The 20,741-nt window shown below is 49.5% G+C and overlaps 1 protein-coding gene across 3 annotated transcripts in view; it reads left to right on the top strand.

Annotated features, from left to right (window-relative positions):
• Nucleotides 1-18,725, top strand: part of LOXHD1 (lipoxygenase homology PLAT domains 1) — a gene marked incomplete at both ends in the record, with an annotated part of 109,399 nt that extends 90,674 nt beyond the window's left edge. For all 3 annotated transcript variants that reach the window (XM_079785083.1, XM_079785082.1, XM_079785081.1), the window contains 5 exons: nucleotides 306-491; nucleotides 4,139-4,309; nucleotides 10,344-10,476; nucleotides 12,808-12,966; nucleotides 18,245-18,725. In XM_079785083.1, the coding sequence (XP_079641209.1) occupies nucleotides 306-491; nucleotides 4,139-4,309; nucleotides 10,344-10,476; nucleotides 12,808-12,966; nucleotides 18,245-18,725 (1,130 nt within the window). The remainder of the gene's footprint in view (nucleotides 1-305; nucleotides 492-4,138; nucleotides 4,310-10,343; nucleotides 10,477-12,807; nucleotides 12,967-18,244) is intronic.
• Between the last annotated feature and the right edge of the window lie 2,016 nt (nucleotides 18,726-20,741).

The raw sequence follows: 20,741 nt of genomic DNA, 5'->3' as shown, positions 1-20,741 counted from the left end.
CCAGTCTACATGGCATTTCATGTAAGTGTGGGCATATTCCCCAGAACTAGGTGAGTTCTTGTACTAAACCATTCATACGTGCTAACCAGGACCCCAGTGAGCCCACCAGCATGTACAAAGCACAGAGATAAACGAAGAATAGAGTAGGAGACACAAGAGTGGGGACAAAAAGTATCTACATCACCCTGGCCTAACTGACTCTGAACTCGCCCATCTGCATGCCTGGCTCCTCCAAGGAGGCCAGAGCAAGAGGGGGGTGTGTCAGAGAGCCCAGCACCCAGAGCCCTTGTCTTGTATCTTCCCAGGTGCGGGCACTGATGCCAACGTGTTCATCACCATCTTTGGGGAGAATGGGGACAGCGGGACCCTCGCCCTGAAGCAGTCGGCCAACTGGAACAAGTTTGAACGGAACAACACGGACACGTTCAACTTCCCTGACATGCTGAGCCTGGGTCATCTCTGCAAGTTGAGGGTCTGGCACGACAGCAAAGGTACCTCCAGCTCAAGGTCAGGGTGGTTGGGGAGGGTAGGCCTCAGCACTCCACCCGAGCCCCTCCCCGGGGTGGCAGACAACTAAGAAAGGCTTGTGGCCACCATGTCGATGCGTCCATTGGTTAAAAGAGCCAGTGTTTCTGGACAAATTTTAGAGGAGAGGCTTAGTCCCTCCTGCTCTCTCCCAGGAGGATGAATGGTTCTCAATTTTCTGTGACATTGGAGCACTGTCTTCCTAGTTCAGACATAAAAATTAAGAAAAAGAAAAAGGCTATGTCACTAGATTCACTTCCTGTGGATTTCCTATAAAGGATTATACTGGCCATGAACTTCAGGGTCCTGATGAGGCCCTCTAATACTGGCTGCCAGTCAGGGACATTGATTGTGTGCATATTAGACTTTCTCAGTTTTCTTGATGTATTTTTTCTTCTATGCAAAAATCCGGACTGTCAATTCTTTCTATCTCATCACTGACTGTCAAAATCCTGAACGAAAAGAGGTAGTTCAGCACCATGGACAGCTATAAACAGCGTTTTAGGTGCCAGGCTCTTCAAAGACCTTGATTCCTCCCTTGGATAACCCAAGACTCTGGGATTGCCTTGGCCTCATCATGGCTCTTTGACATAAAAAAAATCCTGAGTCATTGATATTATCTTCTTCCCTTTGTAGGCAGAGAAAGGGGCCTTCCCCCTTTCACCCAGACTTTGGATCTGAAAGCAGGTCCATGTCACTGGCAGGGAAAAGAATATTTCTGTATCCTTATTAAACCCAGGTGTTTGGGTTATTAGGGTCAGGAAGTCCAAGTTCTGTGCCTAACTTTCTCTTTATAGTAACTTTCTCCTCCAGGAATGGAAATTTAAATGTTAAATATAAGCTAAGGCAGCTAAACATGTCCTTAAGTGCTCTCCATGCCACATTTTTTTCATATATCGTTTAAAAATACTCAAGCTACATTATGCTTCCCTTGCATAGAAATTTATGAGGACAAATATATTTTGTTTGAGAGTTTTCCACACAAAAAAAGATGAGGATCCTGAAAAATTACTGTGCAAGTCAGGTTACAAATATTTAGTTAACTTAATATCATATCAATCTTCTTTCCCTGAATCTACCTTTCTATCTTTTTTGTTTATTTAATTGTTCTTTTTTATGAAAAATTGTAAATGTGTACAAAAGTGAAGGAAATATATTAATGAACTTGCACATACCCATCACATAGATTCAACAATTATAATTTGTCATGCCTGCTTTACCCTTTTTATTTTTTTCTTTTTGGTTGCTGGAAGATCTATACTAATAAAAAGGTAACATGCTAATTAGACCAGACATCCTTCCAGACGTCCTTCTGGACAAAGCCATAGTGGTGGGGCCAAGGCAGAGGCTGTTAGGGGTGATCAGGCTGGCAGGGGAGAGCAGTTAGGGGAGATCAGGCAGGCAGGGGAGCAGTTAGGGGCATCAGGCAGGCAGGCAGAGTGGTTAGGGGTGATCAGGCAGGTAGGCAGGTGAGTGGTTAGGAGCCAGCAGTCCCAGATTGTGAGAGGGATCCCAGATTGGAGAGGGTACAGGCTGGGCTGAGGGACACCCCTCCCCCCCCGTGCACAAATTTCATGCACCAGGCCTCTAGTATAAAATAAAATTCTAAACCTGTCATTTCATCCCAAACATATTTAATATGTTTCTCTTTTTAGTATGTTTTATATTTTCTTATGAAATCACATGCTGTTATTACACTTAACAATGATTTTTGTGATATCCAATTTTCATTCCATATACAAATTTTCTTAATAACATAAAAATGTCCCTGCACTTTTGATTTTATTTGAATCTTTATGCAAAAAGGGTCCACACACTACATTTAGTTGTTATGTCTCCTTAATCTCTTTTACTGTAGAGCAGTGTCTACTCCCTTTATTTTTCTACACCATTAACTTGTTGAAGGAATGGGGTCCAATGAGCTATAGAATTCACACATCCTGGACCCTATCTGTTTGCTTCTTGGTGGTGTTGCTGCCTCTTTATTCCCCATATTTCCTATAACCTGAAAGCCAGCTCTCAAGGCTTGATTAGATTCAGGTTCAACTTTCTTTGGCAAGAATACTTTATAGGTGATATCAGCATGACTTTAAAATGGGACCTGTGTAGTTTATGTTACATCACAGCACTCCCACTCTTATTGACACCCACATACAATAGGACCCAGGGACTGTCAGCCTGATTACTCCATTGTAAAGTTCCCCCATAAGTTTTCATCTCATGGCTTCATCCAGTGATGATCTATTAGGGTTATAAATGATGATTTTCTAATTGTCACTTCTTATCCACTTATCAGCTAGAATTCTGTTAATAAAAATTGTCTCTCAGGCTATTTGGTTACTATGAAATATAGTTTATAGAGGGAAATAAAGATAAATGATGAATTCTTCTCCTTAATTCCAGTTACCAGATAGTTCTTATAATACAGAACAAATTACAACACAAGAGTGTTGATTTTATAATTCATCTTGCTCTGTCTTGCTTCCTCTGAAATAAAAACTCTCCTGAAAGGAGGAATTTTTTTTAACCACAAAATGACTTTATATGTTTTCTTTTGAATAATATGAATTCATAGAAATATAAAGGACCTCAGAAATCATTATCATCATAACATGTTACACCGCTGGAATTTCTCCCCACATGTGGTCCTTCGGCTTTTGAGTTCTCAAAAACACTGAAGGGTTGAGAGTAACTGAACCAATGCACAGTGCAGATAGCATGCAGCTCACAGAGCAAATACACATAGTTTCATATGTGATGGCTATAATTTGAGGAACACTTCTAAAGGAATGCCTGCCAATTACAACAGAAACAGCTGATTATTTAATATTAGGGAAAGATGTGTCAGGTTTAGCAACGTACCCTACAGAAATATCTGTTTATGACCCCCTCCTCTGATTGTCAAACAGTGAATGTTCTCAAATTATAAAATATTCATTTGGCATTAATTAAGCAACTACTACATGCCATTTTCTATGCAGGCATTGGGGAAACAACAACAAATAAGCCTGTTCCCTGCCCTCAAAAGCTCATGATCTATGGGAAGAGACGCATGTAAACAGGGTGATCAGGGCATGTCTTCAGAGTGCTAGGGGTGCAAGGAGGACACCTGATACAGGCTGAGTAGGCAATGGGAGAACAGTAGGGAAGACTTGCTGGAGGAAGTGATGCCTGAACAGACTCTATAAGGATAATGGGTGTGAGCGAGGTGAACACTGGTGTCAAGAAGTCATAGGATTCATCCTTCAGCTTTATGAACTCCAAAAGGTCTAGTTCTTGGGTCCGAGACCTCATTGTGAATCTGACAAAACAATGAGCCTATCCCTGGCAAAATGTCCCTGTATAATTATAGCACATTTTTTTCTGGGCCCATAGACTGCTTCAGTCCCCTACACAAATCCTCTAAGTGTTCATGAACCCCAAGTTAAGGATCCTTTCAAGAGAATTATACTCTCTGGGCCACAGAAGCCCTCAGAGATTATCTAACCCAACCCCTCATTTCATCAACAAGGAGACCAAGGCCCAGAGAAGATAGAGAACTTGTCTAGGACCACACAGTCAGAGGGGAGGGGAAGCACATTCACCTCTCATCCCCATGATCTCTTTCCCTCAGGGATATTTCCAGGCTGGCACCTCAGCTACGTGGATGTGAAGGACATCGCCCGCGACGAGATCTTCCGCTTCCAATGTGACAGCTGGCTCTCCAAGACTGAGGGGGATGGACAGACAGTTCGAGACTTGGCCTGTGCCAACAATGAGATCCACGATGAGCTGGAGGAGACCAGTACGTGGGGTTACCAGTGGGCTCAGCCTGGCTGTGATGCTTGGGCTGAATCTTCAGCTAAATGAGAATTATCTTAGGAGGGAGGTGGGAAATGATGTTGACAAATCTCAAGAAGAGACTCTTACAGCTGGAGGGGAATCAGCTGCCCAGTGAAAGAAATACTGTTGGGGAGGTTTGGGGAGGTACATAAGTAAACCCCTAAATGTTGTTTGGTGAACCTGAAGCAGCCAAGATACTGGTACCAGATCATGGCTCTGAATCTCAGGGACTAATTAGGTAGAGGGAAAACCCACTGGGGACAAGCTCACCCTGCCCTGAGGGCTGGGCAAGGAAGTTGGCGAGAAGCTCTGTTTTATTTTTATATCATGAACTCCTTCCCATTGATTTCAGTAGCAATAGCTGCCAAATCAAGACTTCCTAGAAACAGAATGTGTGCATGTGTATTGCGAGGGGCGGGGGGGGGGGGGGGGGGGGGGCGGGGCGCCAGCATCTCCACCAGCTGCTTTCTCTTTGGTCCCTTCCTCAGGGGATATTTAAAGGGAAAGAATAATTACTTCGTAAGTTGGGATGGCCATCAGGGAGGTGTTTCTTCAATACAGATGCCAGTGTCTGGGTCCAACAGAGGATAAAGGCTCATCAAGGTAGATCCCAGTGTAAAGAAAAGATTTTCCAACCTTAGTTATTAAGGTAACACCAGCTATAGAAGAGATAAACTCCAAATCTCAGTGGTTTAACACAACAAAATGTATTTTTCACTCAGGTACAGTCCAGTGTTGGTGTTTGGCAGGAAGTCTTTCTTCCACACTGTGATTCAGGGATCCAAGCTCACTCATCTGTGTCTCTGCCATTTTCAACATGTGGCTCCCACATTTCTAGCAGAAGGGAAAAAAGAAGACTTACCCCCCTACCTTCTCTAACACATTGACTTTCTATTGGTGAGAATTAGTCATGTGGCTCCACGTTGATGCAAGAGCACCTGGGAAATGTAGTCCCTGGCTGGACAGCCCTTCCTGGCAAACACTACACTGAGGAAGGGAAACATGGATCTTTGGTGGGAAGCACCTACCCATCTCTGCCACACCATCCAAACTACCAAATGACGAGATTAGCTGCTTTGAGAGGTACTGAACACTGATGTTCCTAGGAGCATTCAAACGAGAGCCAACCTCCCATTTGTCAAGTTGTCTGTATGAAGATTCCTGTACTGATTTAGAGGGTGGACTCCCAGCTTCTGTAATTGCACTTAGTGAGGCGTTGCTGGGTGCCCGGTTTTAATTTAGATGCTATGAGTGGTGCACACTGCTCTGTGACCCCTAGTTGATTTGTATCAGCCTTTGTACAGTGTCCCTGCATAACTATAAGCTCCTAGAAGTCAGGGACAGAATCACTCATGTCTGCAGCCCTCTGCAGCTCTGTAGGCTTTGGTACCTAACAGGTGTGCAGTTAGTTAGGTGCTCAGTGAATGGGAGAAGGTGCAGTCCTTTTCTTTAGAGCCTCACAATCCTGTTAGAAGGAGAAACTTAAGCCCCTTATGCAACAGGAACACTTAAGCCCCTCGCACAGTGCCAAGGTGAGCAACAGAGGCTCCTCAGGCTACTGGCGTTCAGGGCCGGAGAGATTTGTGAGGCCTGGAGCAGAATCACTGAGTCTCCCTCACACATGTCCTGCCTGACAGCTGCTAAGACCTGCTAGATTTGGGTTTGCAGGGAGATTGCAAAGGGTCGGCAGCACGTGTGTTAGTTCTAGAAGGATGTGTATGAACTGGAGACGGGAAGGCAGGGGCCCAGAGCCCAGGAGGCACCCGGATCGGTTTCTTTATAAGGAGCCCTCAGAGGACAGAGTGGCACCCACTTACACTGCCCAACAGGGGACAGACAGCCATATCTCTGTCCTTAGATGGAAGCTCATCCTGAGGGGAACCAATGATGCAGCTGGAGCCAAACAGCCATCCCTCGGCTCCCTTTGTTTAACCATTTGGCACATGCTTATTGAGCACCTACTAAGTGCCACAGCCTATTCTGAGCTCTGGGGACACACCAATGAATAAAACAGAGACCCTGCCCTTGTGGCACTTACATTCGGTGTCTGTGACCAGGGGCACCTCTGGGCACTCAGCTTGTGACAACAAACACCCTCTGGTACTTGAACAGAGCTTCATATGCGGAAAGCACTCCCTACCTATGTTCACCTTAGATCCCCACTCCCTCCCCGTGAGCCAATGCACACCTCTCTCTCATGGGTAAGGGGATCGAGACCCAAAGAGGTGAAGTGACACACCTAAGGCCCATGGGTAGCTAGTAGCACCCAGGTGACCTGATTCCTAGCCCAGGACTCTGAACCACCACAGGAGGTCTTGTCAGTATTGAGCCTGGCTGGCACTCCAGACTGATGGATTGCCCCACATCATTTATCCTCCTGCTCCCTGCCTTCACCTCCAATTCTTGTTAGCAGTTCTGGAAGCTGCTCCCAGCCCTCTGCAAGCATGTGCCTCTGCACTTGATCTAATGTGCAGCTGAAGCTGAAAACCACTGGCAATCTTTAAATAATACTGATGCCCAGGTTCCATTGTAATTGATACAGAGTAAGGCCTGGATAGTAGGATCACATGCTCATTTGTACACATACATGCATGCACACCTGTACATGCATGCATGCACACGAGAACTCACACACCTGGGAGGGCAAATAAGGTCTCTCAGGCTGGACCCACGCTTCCCTCTTTACAGCTATCATTTTCCATTTCCCCTCTTGTGGGGCCCTTAGGCCTAGTCAGTCAGCCCAAAAACAGTCTGGTGTTGGCCAGCTGCCCAGGGATAGGCAACTCACTGCTTCACCAGGCAGCTCTGTTAGAAAACCCATCTTCATAGTCATGTTCCTGAAACTTCTATCCTTTCGCAGTCCCAGTGAGGTCAAACAGAAAACTTCAGGAGTGGCCAGGACTCTTGGTTGTACATGTCTGAACCCCAACACTAAGCTGGCTCCAGCAAAAAGGGTGTGTACTGGTTCCCAGAACTTGGAAGTCTGAAGTGGAGCTATCTCGAGGCTGTGATTTCAGTGTCCCCAGTGGTTTCAATGTCTCCAAACCCCTTTTCTTCTCAACTGTTTTTTTCTCAGCATTGTGGGAAGATGGCTGCTGGCCACCCCAACCCCACAGCCTTCTAGCTCAATAGCCTCCATGGAAGGGAAGAGAGTATCTCCTAGGGGAAGATTCTGACTGGCCAGGAGGGGCCTCTCTGCCCCATCCTCACCACGTAGGAGCTCCCCAGAATAGAGACTGTTCCTGGCAACATGAGGTAGAGAAGGCGATAGGAAGCTGGAAGTTCCCGGTGCCCGCTGGAAGCCCAGGGTCCTGCCCTGGCACTCCTCCACAGCATCACGTGCCCTGAATGTCTTGCCTCAAGACAGACACCTGTTTATTCAGCAGCTGCTCATGTGACATATTGGCTCTTCTTAGTGCATTCTGGATTGCTTGTCCATCTCCCTCTGCAGATGCCAGGCCCAGAACACACGCAAGAAGTAAAAGGTGGTCTACCCGCCTCTCCTATCCTGCCCCGCGAACCACACTCATGCTTCCTGAGCTCAGGTTAGCTTTGCTGGTGGGCCTTCATGCTGGTGACTCACGTGGTGGCTCCCCTTCTCCACCTGGGCTTGTCCTGTGGGTCTGCTGGCCCTGTGGTAAGCCTTACATTGACCCCCTCCTGGACTGGGCTCACCCCAGCTACCTGCCTGCTCTTTTGGTCCTCCATCCTCCTTTGTCTCCACTGTTTCTTCCCAGCAGCCTATCAACAAGTTGAGAGTCAGGCCTCCACATTTTATCAAGCGCCTGATGACTTGGGAAAGAGCGCAAGGTGAAAATATGTTGAATGAAACTTCCTCTCAGAAGACCATTGCTGTGACCAGCAACATTTGTTTCTAAAAATCTACCAACATTTGTTTCTAAAAATGTCCTCACTTACACGTCTTACCTCTGTCCCTTACCTTCAGGACCCTCATAAAAGAATGAGTTACATTCCACATCCCTCCATCTGCATCATTTCTCACATCTCCTCCTTGAGGTCATTGCAGTGAGCATGGAGGTTCCTTGAGCTCCCTGCTCCAAACCATTTTCTTACCAATGCCAGGATCCATTTTGAACTCACAGGCATATGGTTTGCAGAACACACCTCCCTAATGGGAAAAAAAATACATTCTCCGCCCAGTCAAGGTTCAAGTCCCTGACAATGACTCAGCAATTTTACATTCTCTCTGTCCTAGGCTGGGCTCTGCAAGCCCCGCCCTTCTCCAGGTGTTAAGTGCTCTCTGGATGTGTCTTCCGGTTGTGGACTGAGTCTTTGCTCAGATTCATCCTATCTGTTTCAGGTAGCAGAGATTCCCCTTGAGAAAAGTCACAAAGGCAAAAATGTTGCTGAGGACCTGGGATGGACATTACACTGAGCAGCAGGCATAGCCATCCCTTTGCTTAATTGTCTTCATCACGTCTCCGAGATAAAGGCACAGAAACAGAGCTATCCCCTTTGGATTCAGAACCCCAAATCCTCACCAATTAATTTACTGCAGTAAGAGCTTCATGCATAGGGACACTCCGAACAGATATTTATTGTGTCTGTCTGTGTGACAGCTCCATCCCTGGCCTTGACTCCGGGGATCAGTTCTGGATCGTGTGGACTTCAAGCCCCTGCTACACCCCTCAGTATCTTCTCATGCTTCTCCCGCTGCCTAGAACATTCCTCCACTTTCTGCTGATTATAGTCATGGCTCTTCTTCAAGCCCAAGGTGAAATGCCACCTCCTTCACGAAGAGTCCTGTGATTAGCCCAATCATTCATTCATTTGTTCATCAAATATTTACTGAATGTTTCTGTGCTGGGCACTGTTCTGGGCATGTGGGGCCAATCAGTGAGCAAAATGAAGACCCTTGCCCTCAGGGAGCTTGCATTCAGGTGGGAGGAGATTCAATAAACAATAAAGTAATAAGTAAATTACTGTATTTTCCAGCGTATAAGACGACTGGGCATATAGAAGATTTTCCTGGGTTAAAAAGTTGTCTTATACACCAGAAAATACGGTACATAGCATTTTAGAAGGTTCTAGGTGATAGGGACACAAGAAAATAATAGGTAAAGCAAGCTAGAAGTGCTGTGGGGGGGAGAGGAGGAGGATCAGGTTGCAATTTTAGATGTGGTGGTGGGGGCAGACCGCAGGTGGTAACATTTGAATAAGAAATAGAAGCTGAAGGAGTGAGCCAAACCAATATGGGTGGGCGGGGGAGCGGTGCAGACAGAGGGAACCATCATTGCAGAACTCTTAAGGCAGCAGCCCGCCTCAGTACTCTGGGGACAGCTCAGAGGGAGGCGGAGTGGTTGGAGTGAGCAAGGGAGAACGTTCTAGGTGCTGAGAGAACTAACAGGGAGGCAGGGTTTTCCTCTTGCCTCATGGTACTTGGGCCCTTTGTCACAGGGCTCCCACGTTCTATCTAATCTGTGCCTGTGTGTCTGGGGCTAGAGATTGCGTTCCAGTGTCACCCAGAGTCCAGCCCAGCACTGACAAATGGAATGAATGCAAGACAAGCTTGAGGGAAGTGAGTGGGAGGCTGTGACTGACGCTGAGCCGAAACCAGAGTGAAAACTGAGACAAGATGGGAGTGGGACTGCTTGCTGGAGAGAGTTGAGGCTATCCTAGAGTCTTGCCTGCCTGGGGCTTTCCAGACCCTTCCAGTAGTGGGGGCCCACCTCTCCTCCCTATTATTTGCCTATGATCTAGCTTTGTGTGTCAGGGGGCCAGGCCCAGCAGCTACCATGTTCCCCATGCAAAGAGGCTGCTACTCTAAATAAAATGGGAGCACCATTCTAGCCCCCCAAATCAGGGCAGGTTCTATTTTTAGTGCCTCAATTGTGGCCATTTTAACCTCCCCGCTCCCACCCCAGACTTGGTCTAAAATCAAATGTAGGACCTGGAGGGAGCAGCCATCAAACTCCTGCCCTGATGGTGGGCGCTGCTTCCCCTCCGCTGACCCTCTCCCACCTTCTCCGCTGCAGCCTACGAGATCGTCATAGAAACGGGCAACGGAGGCGAAACCAGGGAGAACGTCTGGCTCATTCTGGAGGGCAGGAAGAACCGATCCAAAGAGTTTCTCGTGGAAAATTCTTCTAGACAGCGGGCTTTTAGAAAGTAGGAAAAGGGGTGCCCACAGGGACATGGGGGTGGGGTGGGTAAGAGAGGAACCCCAAGGATGAAGCCCCCTGCTGGGGGTCATAAACATATTAATGGGCTTAAACTGCAAGTGCTTATTGAGTACCTACTGTGTGCTGACTCCATGGGACCTCCTAGGGATGAAACAGGAGGTTCATAAAGGAAAAGCTAGGAGGGGACTGCCATTTAAAGAGATTCCACCAGCCTGGCTGGTGTTGCTCAGTGGTTGAACGTCAACCTCTGAAGCAGGAGGTCACAGTTCAATTCTGGGTTAGGGCATATGCCAGGTTGCAAGCTCGATCCCCACTGTGGGCCGTGCAGGAGGCAGCCTATCAATGATTCTCTCTCATCATTGATGTTTCTATATCTCTCTCCCTCTCTGAAATCAATAAAAATATATCATAAAAATAAATAAAGAGAGTCCACCATAAGAGACTAGAACTTAATTATTCCAGCCACTAAAAAGAAAGGATGATTACATAATGTGATTGAGATGCTAATTATCACTGTACTGGCAATCATAGTACAATATATGTTACCAAATTAATGTGTTGTACACCTTAAATCTACACAATGTTATATATCAAAGATATGCCAATTAAAAAAAAGGTTAACAGAAAGCTACAGCAACAACTAGTTAATTAATTAAAGAGACCCCACTGTGCATCAAGACCCAGAATCACTGCAGACTTTTTCATCCCATGTCCACACAGACAAGGAACTCGCGGTCTGGTTGAAAAGGAGGACTTCGGCCCGTACAATCGCAGAAGCATGGAAGACAGCATCGAATTAAGTGCTGGTTAGAAGGAGGACGGGAAGGGACAGCTCTAAGGTTCTTTACAGGAAAACCAACAGTGGGTCTCGTATAAAGGGGCCTCCACTCACAGCTCCCTGTTGGCAGACACAGCCTGGAGAATCTCACCTCCTCCCCCCATCAGAGCCGCCTCCGAGCTGCTCAGATGCCCACTTCATCTCCCCACTCTCTCCAAAATTGCTTCAGTAAAGTCTCTCCCTCCCATAACTCACCTGCCTTTTATTTAAACTCCCTCTATGTCAGGACAAAGTCTGAACTCTGATTGGCACTTACAGACCACAGACTGCTGCATTTCACCTCCTTTCTTTCTTTCTCTCTTTCTTTCTTTCTCTCTTTCTTTCTTTCTTTCTTTCTTTCTTTCTTTCTTTCTCTCTCTCTCTCTTTCCTTCCTTCCTTCCTTCCTTCCTTCCTTCCTTCCTTCCTTCCTTCCTTCCTTCCTTCCTCCCTCCCTCCCTCCCTCCCTCCCTCCCTTTCTTTCTCTCTTTCTTTCTTTCTCTCTCTCTTTCTTTCTTTCTTTCTTTCTTTCTTTCTTTCTTTCTTTCTTTCTTTCTTTCTTTCTTTCTTTCTTTCTTTCTCTCTCTCTCTCTCTCTCTCTCTCTTTCTTTCTTTCTTTCTTTCTTTCTCTCTTTCTTTCTTTAATGTATTTTTATTGATTTCAGAGAGAAAGGAGAGGGAGAGAGAGAAAAAAACATCAATGAAGAGAGAGAATCATTGATCAGCTGCCTCCTGCACACCCCACAATGGGGATCGAGCCCGCAACCTGGGTATGTGCCCTGACCGGCAATTGAACCTCTCTCAACCACTGAGCCATGCTGGTCAGGCGATTCTCACCTCCTTTCTATTGCATTTTCCTCACTGGACCCAGCCTGCAGCCAAGCCAGCACTACCCCCAGAAATGTCTGCACCTCCCCACCCCGCTCATTCCATCTCATGGCTTTGCCAGTTTGGGTCCACATCAGAGGACTCTTCCCTCCCTCTCTCATCCCATCACCTTCTCTGGCCAACGCCCAGGGCCCAGGGCCTCAACTGCTCTCAACCCCATGCGTTGTTGCCATCCACTGGTGCTGGGGCCAGGCAGCAGGCAGGACTTTTTTTTTTTTTTTACAGAGAGGAAGGGAGAGGGATAGAGAGTCAGAAACATCGATGAGAGAGAAACATCGATCAGCTGCCTCCTGCACACCTCCCACTGGGGATGTGCCCACAACCAAGGCACATGCCCCTGACCGGAATCGAACCTGGGACCCCCAAGTCCGCAGGCCAACGCTCTATCCACTGAGCCAAACCGGTTAGGTCCAGGCAGGACTTTTTAATGGTGGTGATTGTCTTCTTCCAAACGTAGTCTGAACCCCTCAAGGGATGGAGACCTGACATCAGCTCTTGCCATTCTGTTCCTGTTCCTCAGACCAGAGCCTAGAATACAGTAGGTACTCAATAAATGCTTCCTTCTGTCAGTGGGCACGGGTAGCTCTCATTGGCCACATCTTTATGTCCTGCAGGGGGACCACAGACACATTTGAGTTTGACAGCGTCTACTTGGGGGACCTTGCTGCCATCTGCGTGGGCCACCTTGCCAGGGAAGAGCGGTTCATCCCCAAGAGAGAGCTGGTCTGGCACGTCAAGACCATCACCATCACCGAGATGGAGTACGGCAACGTGTAAGTGTGTTCCGCCCGCCCTCGCCACCCCCCTACCCCCCAGTAGGAGCCTGAGGCTGGGCTATGGGTAAGACAGCACAGTCCAGGGAGGTGTCACCTGATTCAGGAGGCAGGAAGGGAAGAGGCAGGTGTACTGGACTGGAGCTATCTGAACCATAGGCCTACTCCAGGGGCTGGGGACTAGGCCAGACGCCCTTAGGTGCTCAGCCTTTTATCCCATTGATGCTTTGGAAGAACTAACACTGAGCAAGTCAGACAGTGCCAGACAGCGGAGACATTCCTTCCCCTCCCTCCCATCACTGTATAATGACAAAGAAATGCAGCTTTGAAGCCTGCTCCTTCCACGGTCATAGTGAAAGGCCGCCATCCATGTGGACAGAGCCGGGGCCAGAGACAGCTGGGGTAACACCATACCCACCTTCAATAAAGAGCTTTGCCTTCCTCCCACCAGGGCCTTCCTGGGGACTCAGGCATTTTTGGAGGATTAAGAGTCTTAGTTTCCTGGGTAACCGTCCACAGTTATCAGATTGTCTAATTAAAACCACTTGGGAACCACGTTGGAAGCCAGAAAAGAGCCTGAGGTTCTGGAAGGCAGGAAAGACATTGCAAAGGAACCAGGGGAGGAGGGAGAAGAAGCTAAGGGCCATGCTTGCCTCGGGGAGGGTGGGCCTGAGGAGTGAGTGAGAGCTGAGGTCACGGCTCGGGCTGGGGCATCCCCACAAAACTGCTGCTGGCCTCTCAGGACTTTGTGTAGACTTTGGAGGCTGGCCCTGCCCCGGCCACGCCTTTCACGGTAAGCACACCAGACAGAAGCAGCCAGGTGCAGGCCTGCGGGACCCAGGCAGGCCCCTCAACTGCAGGCTCCAGCCTTCAGGAGCCCAAGATCCTCAAATAATGTCTGTCCGTGCTCAACCTGCAGCCTGCAGGCCCCGGGCATCAGCCCCCTCTGACAAGCCCCGCTTTGGGAACTGGCAGGGAAGGGTCTGACCTCTGGGCTTCTGTCTTACCCAGCTCAGGCTGCCTTACCCAAGTACTTAGGACTGGGCGGCTGCTCCCCGTCTGGAGGCCGGAAGTCCGAGGCCAGGGTGCCAGCCTGGTTTGGATTCCGAAGAGGCCTCTCCTCCTGGCTTGCTGTGTCCTCACTTGGCAGAGAAAGAGAGTGAGCCCTGGTGTCTCTTTCTCTTCTTTTAGGGGTGCTAATCCCATCTTGGGGCCCCCACCCTCATGAACTTATCTAAGCCTAATTATCTCCCGAAGGCCCCATCTTCAAACACCACCACGCTGGGGATTCAGGCTGCAGCATGTGAGTTTGAGGGGACACAGTTCAGGCCATTGCAGTTTCCCTTGGGGCTACAATGCTCTTGTTGCTCTGCTAGAGAAGGCCAGCTGGGGAGTAGTAGGTCCTGGAGGAGTCGCGGGGCATGGCTGCTGGGAGCCGCTCAGGGAGGACTTGGAGCTGGGGCAGAGGGCCCCGAAGGGTCCCTGACTCACCAGCAAGCCAGGGTCAGCTCAGAGCTCCTCCTGCAGCCAGTGACTGCCCCCCAGGCCACAGGGAACACGGCTGCTGCTCTGCTCCCCCGCAAACCCCCAACATAAACAACACAAAACGCTGCTTCTCGATACAATCATGAAATAAAACAGTCATCACTTGAGTTCGCTCTAAATGGACACTGTGAACGAGAGACAGCCAGAGACCTCAGCCCCACCGGCACCTTCCGGTCTTGGGAGGAGGGGAAGCGAAGGCCCAGCCCAGGAACTTCCTGCCCCACCGTCCTGGGGCCGAGCTATGGGATTTCTCATCCAGTGCAAAGAAGCCTCCATTCCCAGGGAAGCCTCTTTTCCTTCACCCTCAAGAGGGTGGCCTTTTGTCTGTTGGTCCTCAGGCTGGATGGGGAGGAAGGGAGGCCCTCAGGGCAGGGCTCTTCCCCAGGGGAAGAGGGTGCAGGGTGTCCAGACCCCCAGATGTCAGAGCTACCGTGGGTCAGCTGTGTGGCCTCGGGCAACAACCCATCAGCTCTCTGTGCCTCAGCCTCTTCAGGGAGGCGAGCTGATGCTCTCTAGAGCCAGGAGGCAGGGAGGATGCAGGTTGCAGCCTGGGGCTCTCAGAAGTCCGGCTCCAGCCCAGGGCCTTTCACCCCCAGAAATGTCACTCCATCCAGAAGGGGGACTGTGCAGGCATGTTTAGTCATTGTGACGATTGGCATGCCACTGGTCTAGCATGTACTGGCATGCTGCCATTATAAAAGCCACTACCTAGCCCTAATGTACTTCCACAGTTCCTCCCCAACCCCCATAGTCACCATAATATTTGGTTTCCCATGAATTGCACGTGAATTTAATCTCCAGCTCTTATGAACATGATAATGTCAAATTTCCATCTCCCAACCTTTCCCAGTTCTGGCTCCTCTGCGGCAACATGCGTTCCTTTGTGACCAGCTTTTCTTTGTCACTAACATCCTCAGGATTCCGGAGGAAGGACACACAGAGAGGCTTGTGTTTCTTTTTTTTTTTTTCAAGACCAGAAACAGCCTCATTCTCCTATCCCAATATCATATGTGATACATAATCATTGTAAAAATTCAAATAATACAAAGAAAGTGTGTAAAAGAAAGCAAAGATTCCCCAAAGCCCTACCCATCCGAGGAGGCCATCATGAGCCTTTGGTGACCGGTTCTCTCTGGCATTTTCCTAACACCTCACAGACACACAGTTCCCAGAAGTGTGATCCTATCCCACGCGTTTTTTTCATGTATTCAATCGCTTTTGTGTTCGTTATTCTCTGCTTTTGCCTTTACTCTGACTGATGACCTCCCCGCTACTTCCAGGGGGATCAACCTGGCTCGTGTCCTTCCCCAGCTAGTCTTGATCCCATAAAGCCCTGAGGTCCCATGGCTTGGTGATCTTACAATTATGTCTACCAGAAAACATCTCCTTATAGCTACACCAGGGAAGAGTTTTCAGCCATTAAAAATTATGAATTAAATATGTACCAGATGACTTGGAGCAAGTCCCAGGAAGGACTGTTGAGTGAGGAAAGCAAGATACAGAAAAACATGTATTGCCTGATGCCATTTTGTACATGGAACACTGACGTCCTGTGTGTGTGTGTGTGTGTGTATGTGTGTGTGTGTGTGTGTTTGTGTGTGTGTGTGTGTGTGTGTGTGTGTGTGTGTGTGTGTGTCTGGGCAGGGTTGGTGAAATGGAGGGGAATTGGGCAAGATCCACTTGCCATTGTGATGGGTTATCTGAGGTGACCGTGGGATGCTGACATGGAAATGAGGGAGAAAAAAGGAGCTAGCGCCAAGCAAAAAGGAAAAGAAAAGGAGTGAATTTAGAAAAACATGCATATGATCACACGATCTGTGCGTTTATATAGAATTATGTATATTAGTGAGCATATGCATAAAGAAATACATTTTAAAGAAATTTCCAAACAAAGAATGCAAGTGTCTTCCCCGACTAAGAAAGTGCGCTTTGTAACAACAATCCAGATTTATCAAGATAAATTGGGGGAGGACAGAACTCCAAGCAGAATAAGGATGTCCTGCGAAGTATCTTTAAATAGCGGGCCCTTCAGTGGCCAGGCAGGCTAGCTCTGGGCCCCGGTTCTGGGTCACCTTGAGCAGTGACTTCTCTTTCCCCTTCTGTGAAATGAGGGGATGATGCCTACAACTAAGGGCTGTTATGGGAGTTAATGAGATGCAAGAATGCAAAACCCTGGCATTTAGTAAGTTTGCAGAAAACCAAGTCTTTTTGCTGTTCTGGATTTTCATCTAAAATGGGTTTGATTTTCACCCTACCCGCATGGCTCAGTTGACTGCAGCATCGTCCCGGACACCAAAAGGTTGCAAGTTTGATTACTAGTCCAAACATAATACCTAGGTTGTAGGTTCGATCCCAGCTTGGGGCGTGTATGGGTGGGAAGCAAATGATCAATGTTTCTCTCTCTCTCTCTCTCTCTCTCTCTCTCTCTCTCTCTCTCTCTCTCTCCTCTCTCTCTCTCCCTCTCAAACCAATAAAGATATTTTTTAAAAAAGTAAAAAGCAATAAAAAAAAATAAGAGTTACCCTAAAATAATAATAAAAGTAGTAGTTTGGAGTGGGAAGAATACATAGCAGTTCATTCAAAGTCTGACTTGCCCAAGGTCACACAGGTGGAAGACTCCAGCCCCCTTTACACCTATGCACTGTTTTTCTGCTGTGCCCGCTGACTTCTTTTTTGGTAATTATTGGACTCATTGCCAAAACTGGGGAGATGTGGGGTAGGAATGGCATTAGGGAGGTGACTTTTTGGTGCAAGAAGTTGCTCTTGGCCCTGATCTTGCTTCTAATTATGGTGGCTTCTTCAATGGGGGACTTTCTCTTAACCCATAAACACTGCAGCCAAGAGCATGTACACACACACACACACACACACACACACACACACACACACTTCAACTCATCCAACTGCGAGGGATTTGGGAGCACATTCTATAGCCATGATTCCATTTGGCTTTGGCTGGGATTGTCACTCCGAACCCTACAACTGCCTCTGACAGTGACATCGGGTGAAACATTCATCCCCTTTGAGGGAGTGAGGGGATCAGCATGGCTGGCGTGGAGTGAGCTTAGAAGAGAAGAGCAGGTGACGGGTCGGGAAGGTCCACAGTGGGAGGAGGGTCAGATCAAGAGGGTCTTGCAGGCCTTTGAAAGGTGGTGATTTTTGCAAAACTAGGGAAAGCATTGGGGGTTTCTGAGCAGAGGAATGGCATTCTTGGGCTCATATCTCCATGGGGTCACTGGGCTGCTGCGTAGAGAACAGACCGTGGGGAACGAGAAGCAGGGAGACGGGCTGGGAGGCTGATGTGTCCAGGTGGCAGACAGCGGTGACTTGGACCCACGGGCAGCCGGGCAGAGAGAGAACCCTGCCGGCTTTTCCAGGTGGGCTGGTTCTGGTTCTATGGGACTGGCTGGTGGATCAGAGAGGGAGTGTGAGGGTTTCCGCCCTACTCGGGTGGCTCAGTTGGCTGCAGCATTTTCATCAAACCCATTGTAGATGAAAATCCAGAACAGCAAAAGGAGAACATAAAAGGAGAATAAAAAAACAAAAAAGGCAGCTGGATGGGTGGAGAGCACTCTGGATGTTAAGATAAAACAAGACGTAATCCTCATGCTTTAATGCAGACATTTCCGGCCCCGTATCCTGTCCCTGGGGAAGGAGTGTCTGTGGAGGAACAGGCGTCCTGGGAGGGTGTGGGCCCGGCTGGTGTCTACTGAGCTTCCCCTCCCGCCCCCAGGTACTTCTTTAACTGTGACACCCTCATCCCCCTCAAGAGGAAGAGGAAGTACTTCAAGGTATTCGAAGTCACCAAGACGACCGAGAGCTTTGCCAGCAGGGTCCAGAGCCTGGTGCCGGTCAAGTACGAGGTCATCGTGACGACGGGCTACGAGCCCGGGGCGGGCACGGACGCCAACGTCTTTGTGACCATCTTCGGGTCTAACGGGGACACGGGCAAGCGGGAGCTGAAGCAGAAAATGCGCAACCTCTTCGAGCGCGGCAGCACCGACCACTTCTTCCTGGAGACGCTGGACCTGGGCGAGCTGCGCAAGGTGCGCGTGGAGCACGACAGCAGCGGCTACTGCTCGGGCTGGCTGGTGGACAAGGTGGAGGTCACCAACACCAGCTCGGGCGTGGCCACCATCTTCAGCTGCGGCCGGTGGCTGGACAAGAAGCGAGGAGACGGGCTCACCTGGCGAGACCTCTTCCCTTCGGTTTGAGGGGCTGGAGGCCCTTCCTCCCGGCTGCTCCCCCAGCTGCTCCCCACCACGCCGTCCTACCCCTCAGCTTGGCTTCCGGCAGACTTTCCCCGAAGCTCCTGGAGCTGGGACTGGGGCCCAGAAGGTGACATGTGCCTCTGTGGGCCAGAACATTGTGGTCTTTCGGGGGACACGCTGGGTGAGTTCTTGGGGGGCCCTGCCCCTCCCCAGTGTCTGGGGCCTACAGGAACCATCAACATGTGTCCCAAGCCATGGCTGCTCGAAATAACTCTGCATTTTCTTTTCCAATAATAGCGGCGGCCAGGCCTAGGCTGCTGGGGTGCGGATGGGAAACTGGGCTTCACCCAGGGGACAGACATGGGGAAGGAGGTGGTGTATTTTAATAAAAAGCTAATTAACACCCCCCCCCCCAAAGCTGGGCTAATGAAATTATTACCAACCACACCCCACAAAGAACGCACCTTGACATCTGCTCACTAAAAATGGACCCTTTTCCCAGTTTCAATAAACCCACTGCAAATGGAGAACACCGTCAGGAGGAAGTATTTTTCCCGGCGGGCTGGGGGTGGGGGGGGCGATTTACGAGCCTGTGAAAGGTACGTGACTCTTTCCATCACTTCCCGGAGAACCATTGCCAAGCGCCCGCTGGCTGCCCCGCGCTGCGGTAACACAGCTGAGGCCTGAGCAGAAGGCCATGGGGGTCGGAGCCTGGAACAGCCTGTCACTGCTGCCTTCCGCTGGGAGGGGCCTCGGGTTATTTAGCACCTACAGCCTGGGGCTGTGTGGGCAATGTGCACTGAGAGCTGCCCTTCAGGGGGTCGTGACCTTGAAGAGGCAGCAGGAGAACTGCACACTCATGTACACGTGCACCCCCCCCCCCCCCACACACACACACACACACTCCCTGACTGACAGTCACAAAGGGGCTGGACATCACACAGCAGGAGTGCAGAGGAACTGAGTGCCCCACTTCTGATTTTCCTGCAGGTGGGGCCTGAGCCGAAGCCTTCCGCTAGGAGGGCACCCCAGCAAGGGTTTCTGCTGCCCTGCTGCGTCCCCTGTGCCCTCCCCCACACAGGTATAAATTCTTAGCAAGGCTAACTGGCTCCGAGGCAGGTTCCGGGAAGTCTAGGGGCTCTGGAGAGCAGCCAGGGTTGAGAGCACAGGCCGGTAGGCAGGCCCCAGCTCCACCTCTGACCTGCTGGGAGAGTTTGGGCCCGTTATGTCCTCTCTCAGGCTTCAGTTCCCTCATCTGTGAAATGGGGAGAATGATAGCACTTACCTGGTAGGCTATTCTGAGGGTTAAATGAGTTAATATGCAGTCAGGTTTAACCCAGCACTTGCACTGAGGGGTGAGCATGTCCATAGTGTTAAACAAGCAGGAATCCAGAGGGCTGTGCTGGACCGGGGAGACGTCGCCGTTAAACAGCTTTATTGTACCTTTTTCTGTGAGCTGGTTCCTCCTCTGTCCCTGGATGAAAATTCAGGCAAGCCTCACAACTCTTCTGGACTCTCTCTGGTCGTAAAAAGTCCACCAACCCTTGTCAGTCACAAAGTCCATCTCAATTCTGTAATTCAAATCCCTGGCTCCAATATAAATTCCAAAATGTCACACGTAGACCCCTGGGTGCGCTATGGGAGATGTCTCTTTCTGGACTGGCAGGTTTTGGACCCTTCCTCTCACTTCATTTGTGTGGGTTCTTTCTCAGTCCCGTCCCCCCTCCACTCTGTCTCCCTGTTTCAGATCTGAGACACCCCCCTCCCCCACCCAGCTGGTTCCCAAGTTCCTGGGACCTGGGCCATTTCCATCGCAGGCAGGTTGCCCACAGCTCCACGCCCAGCTATGCCGCACAAGGTCCGCTACTGTGCGGCTGCAGGGGCTGTTCCCTCTGCTTGCTGCTCCTCACCACCCACCGCCCCCCACGGACAGCTGCTGCCCTCGGCAGAAAGGTCTTCCCTGTAAGGATGACTTCTGAGCGGCAGGTTTTATATCAGCTCCGTTTTCCCTCACCGGAT

This window comes from Cnephaeus nilssonii, assembly GCF_951640355.1.
Source record: "Cnephaeus nilssonii genome assembly, chromosome: 11".
In the NCBI taxonomy this organism is placed as follows: Eukaryota; Metazoa; Chordata; class Mammalia; order Chiroptera; family Vespertilionidae; genus Cnephaeus; species Cnephaeus nilssonii.
Note: the sequence above shows the minus strand (reverse complement) of the source record. Positions and strands in the feature narration are given on the sequence as shown.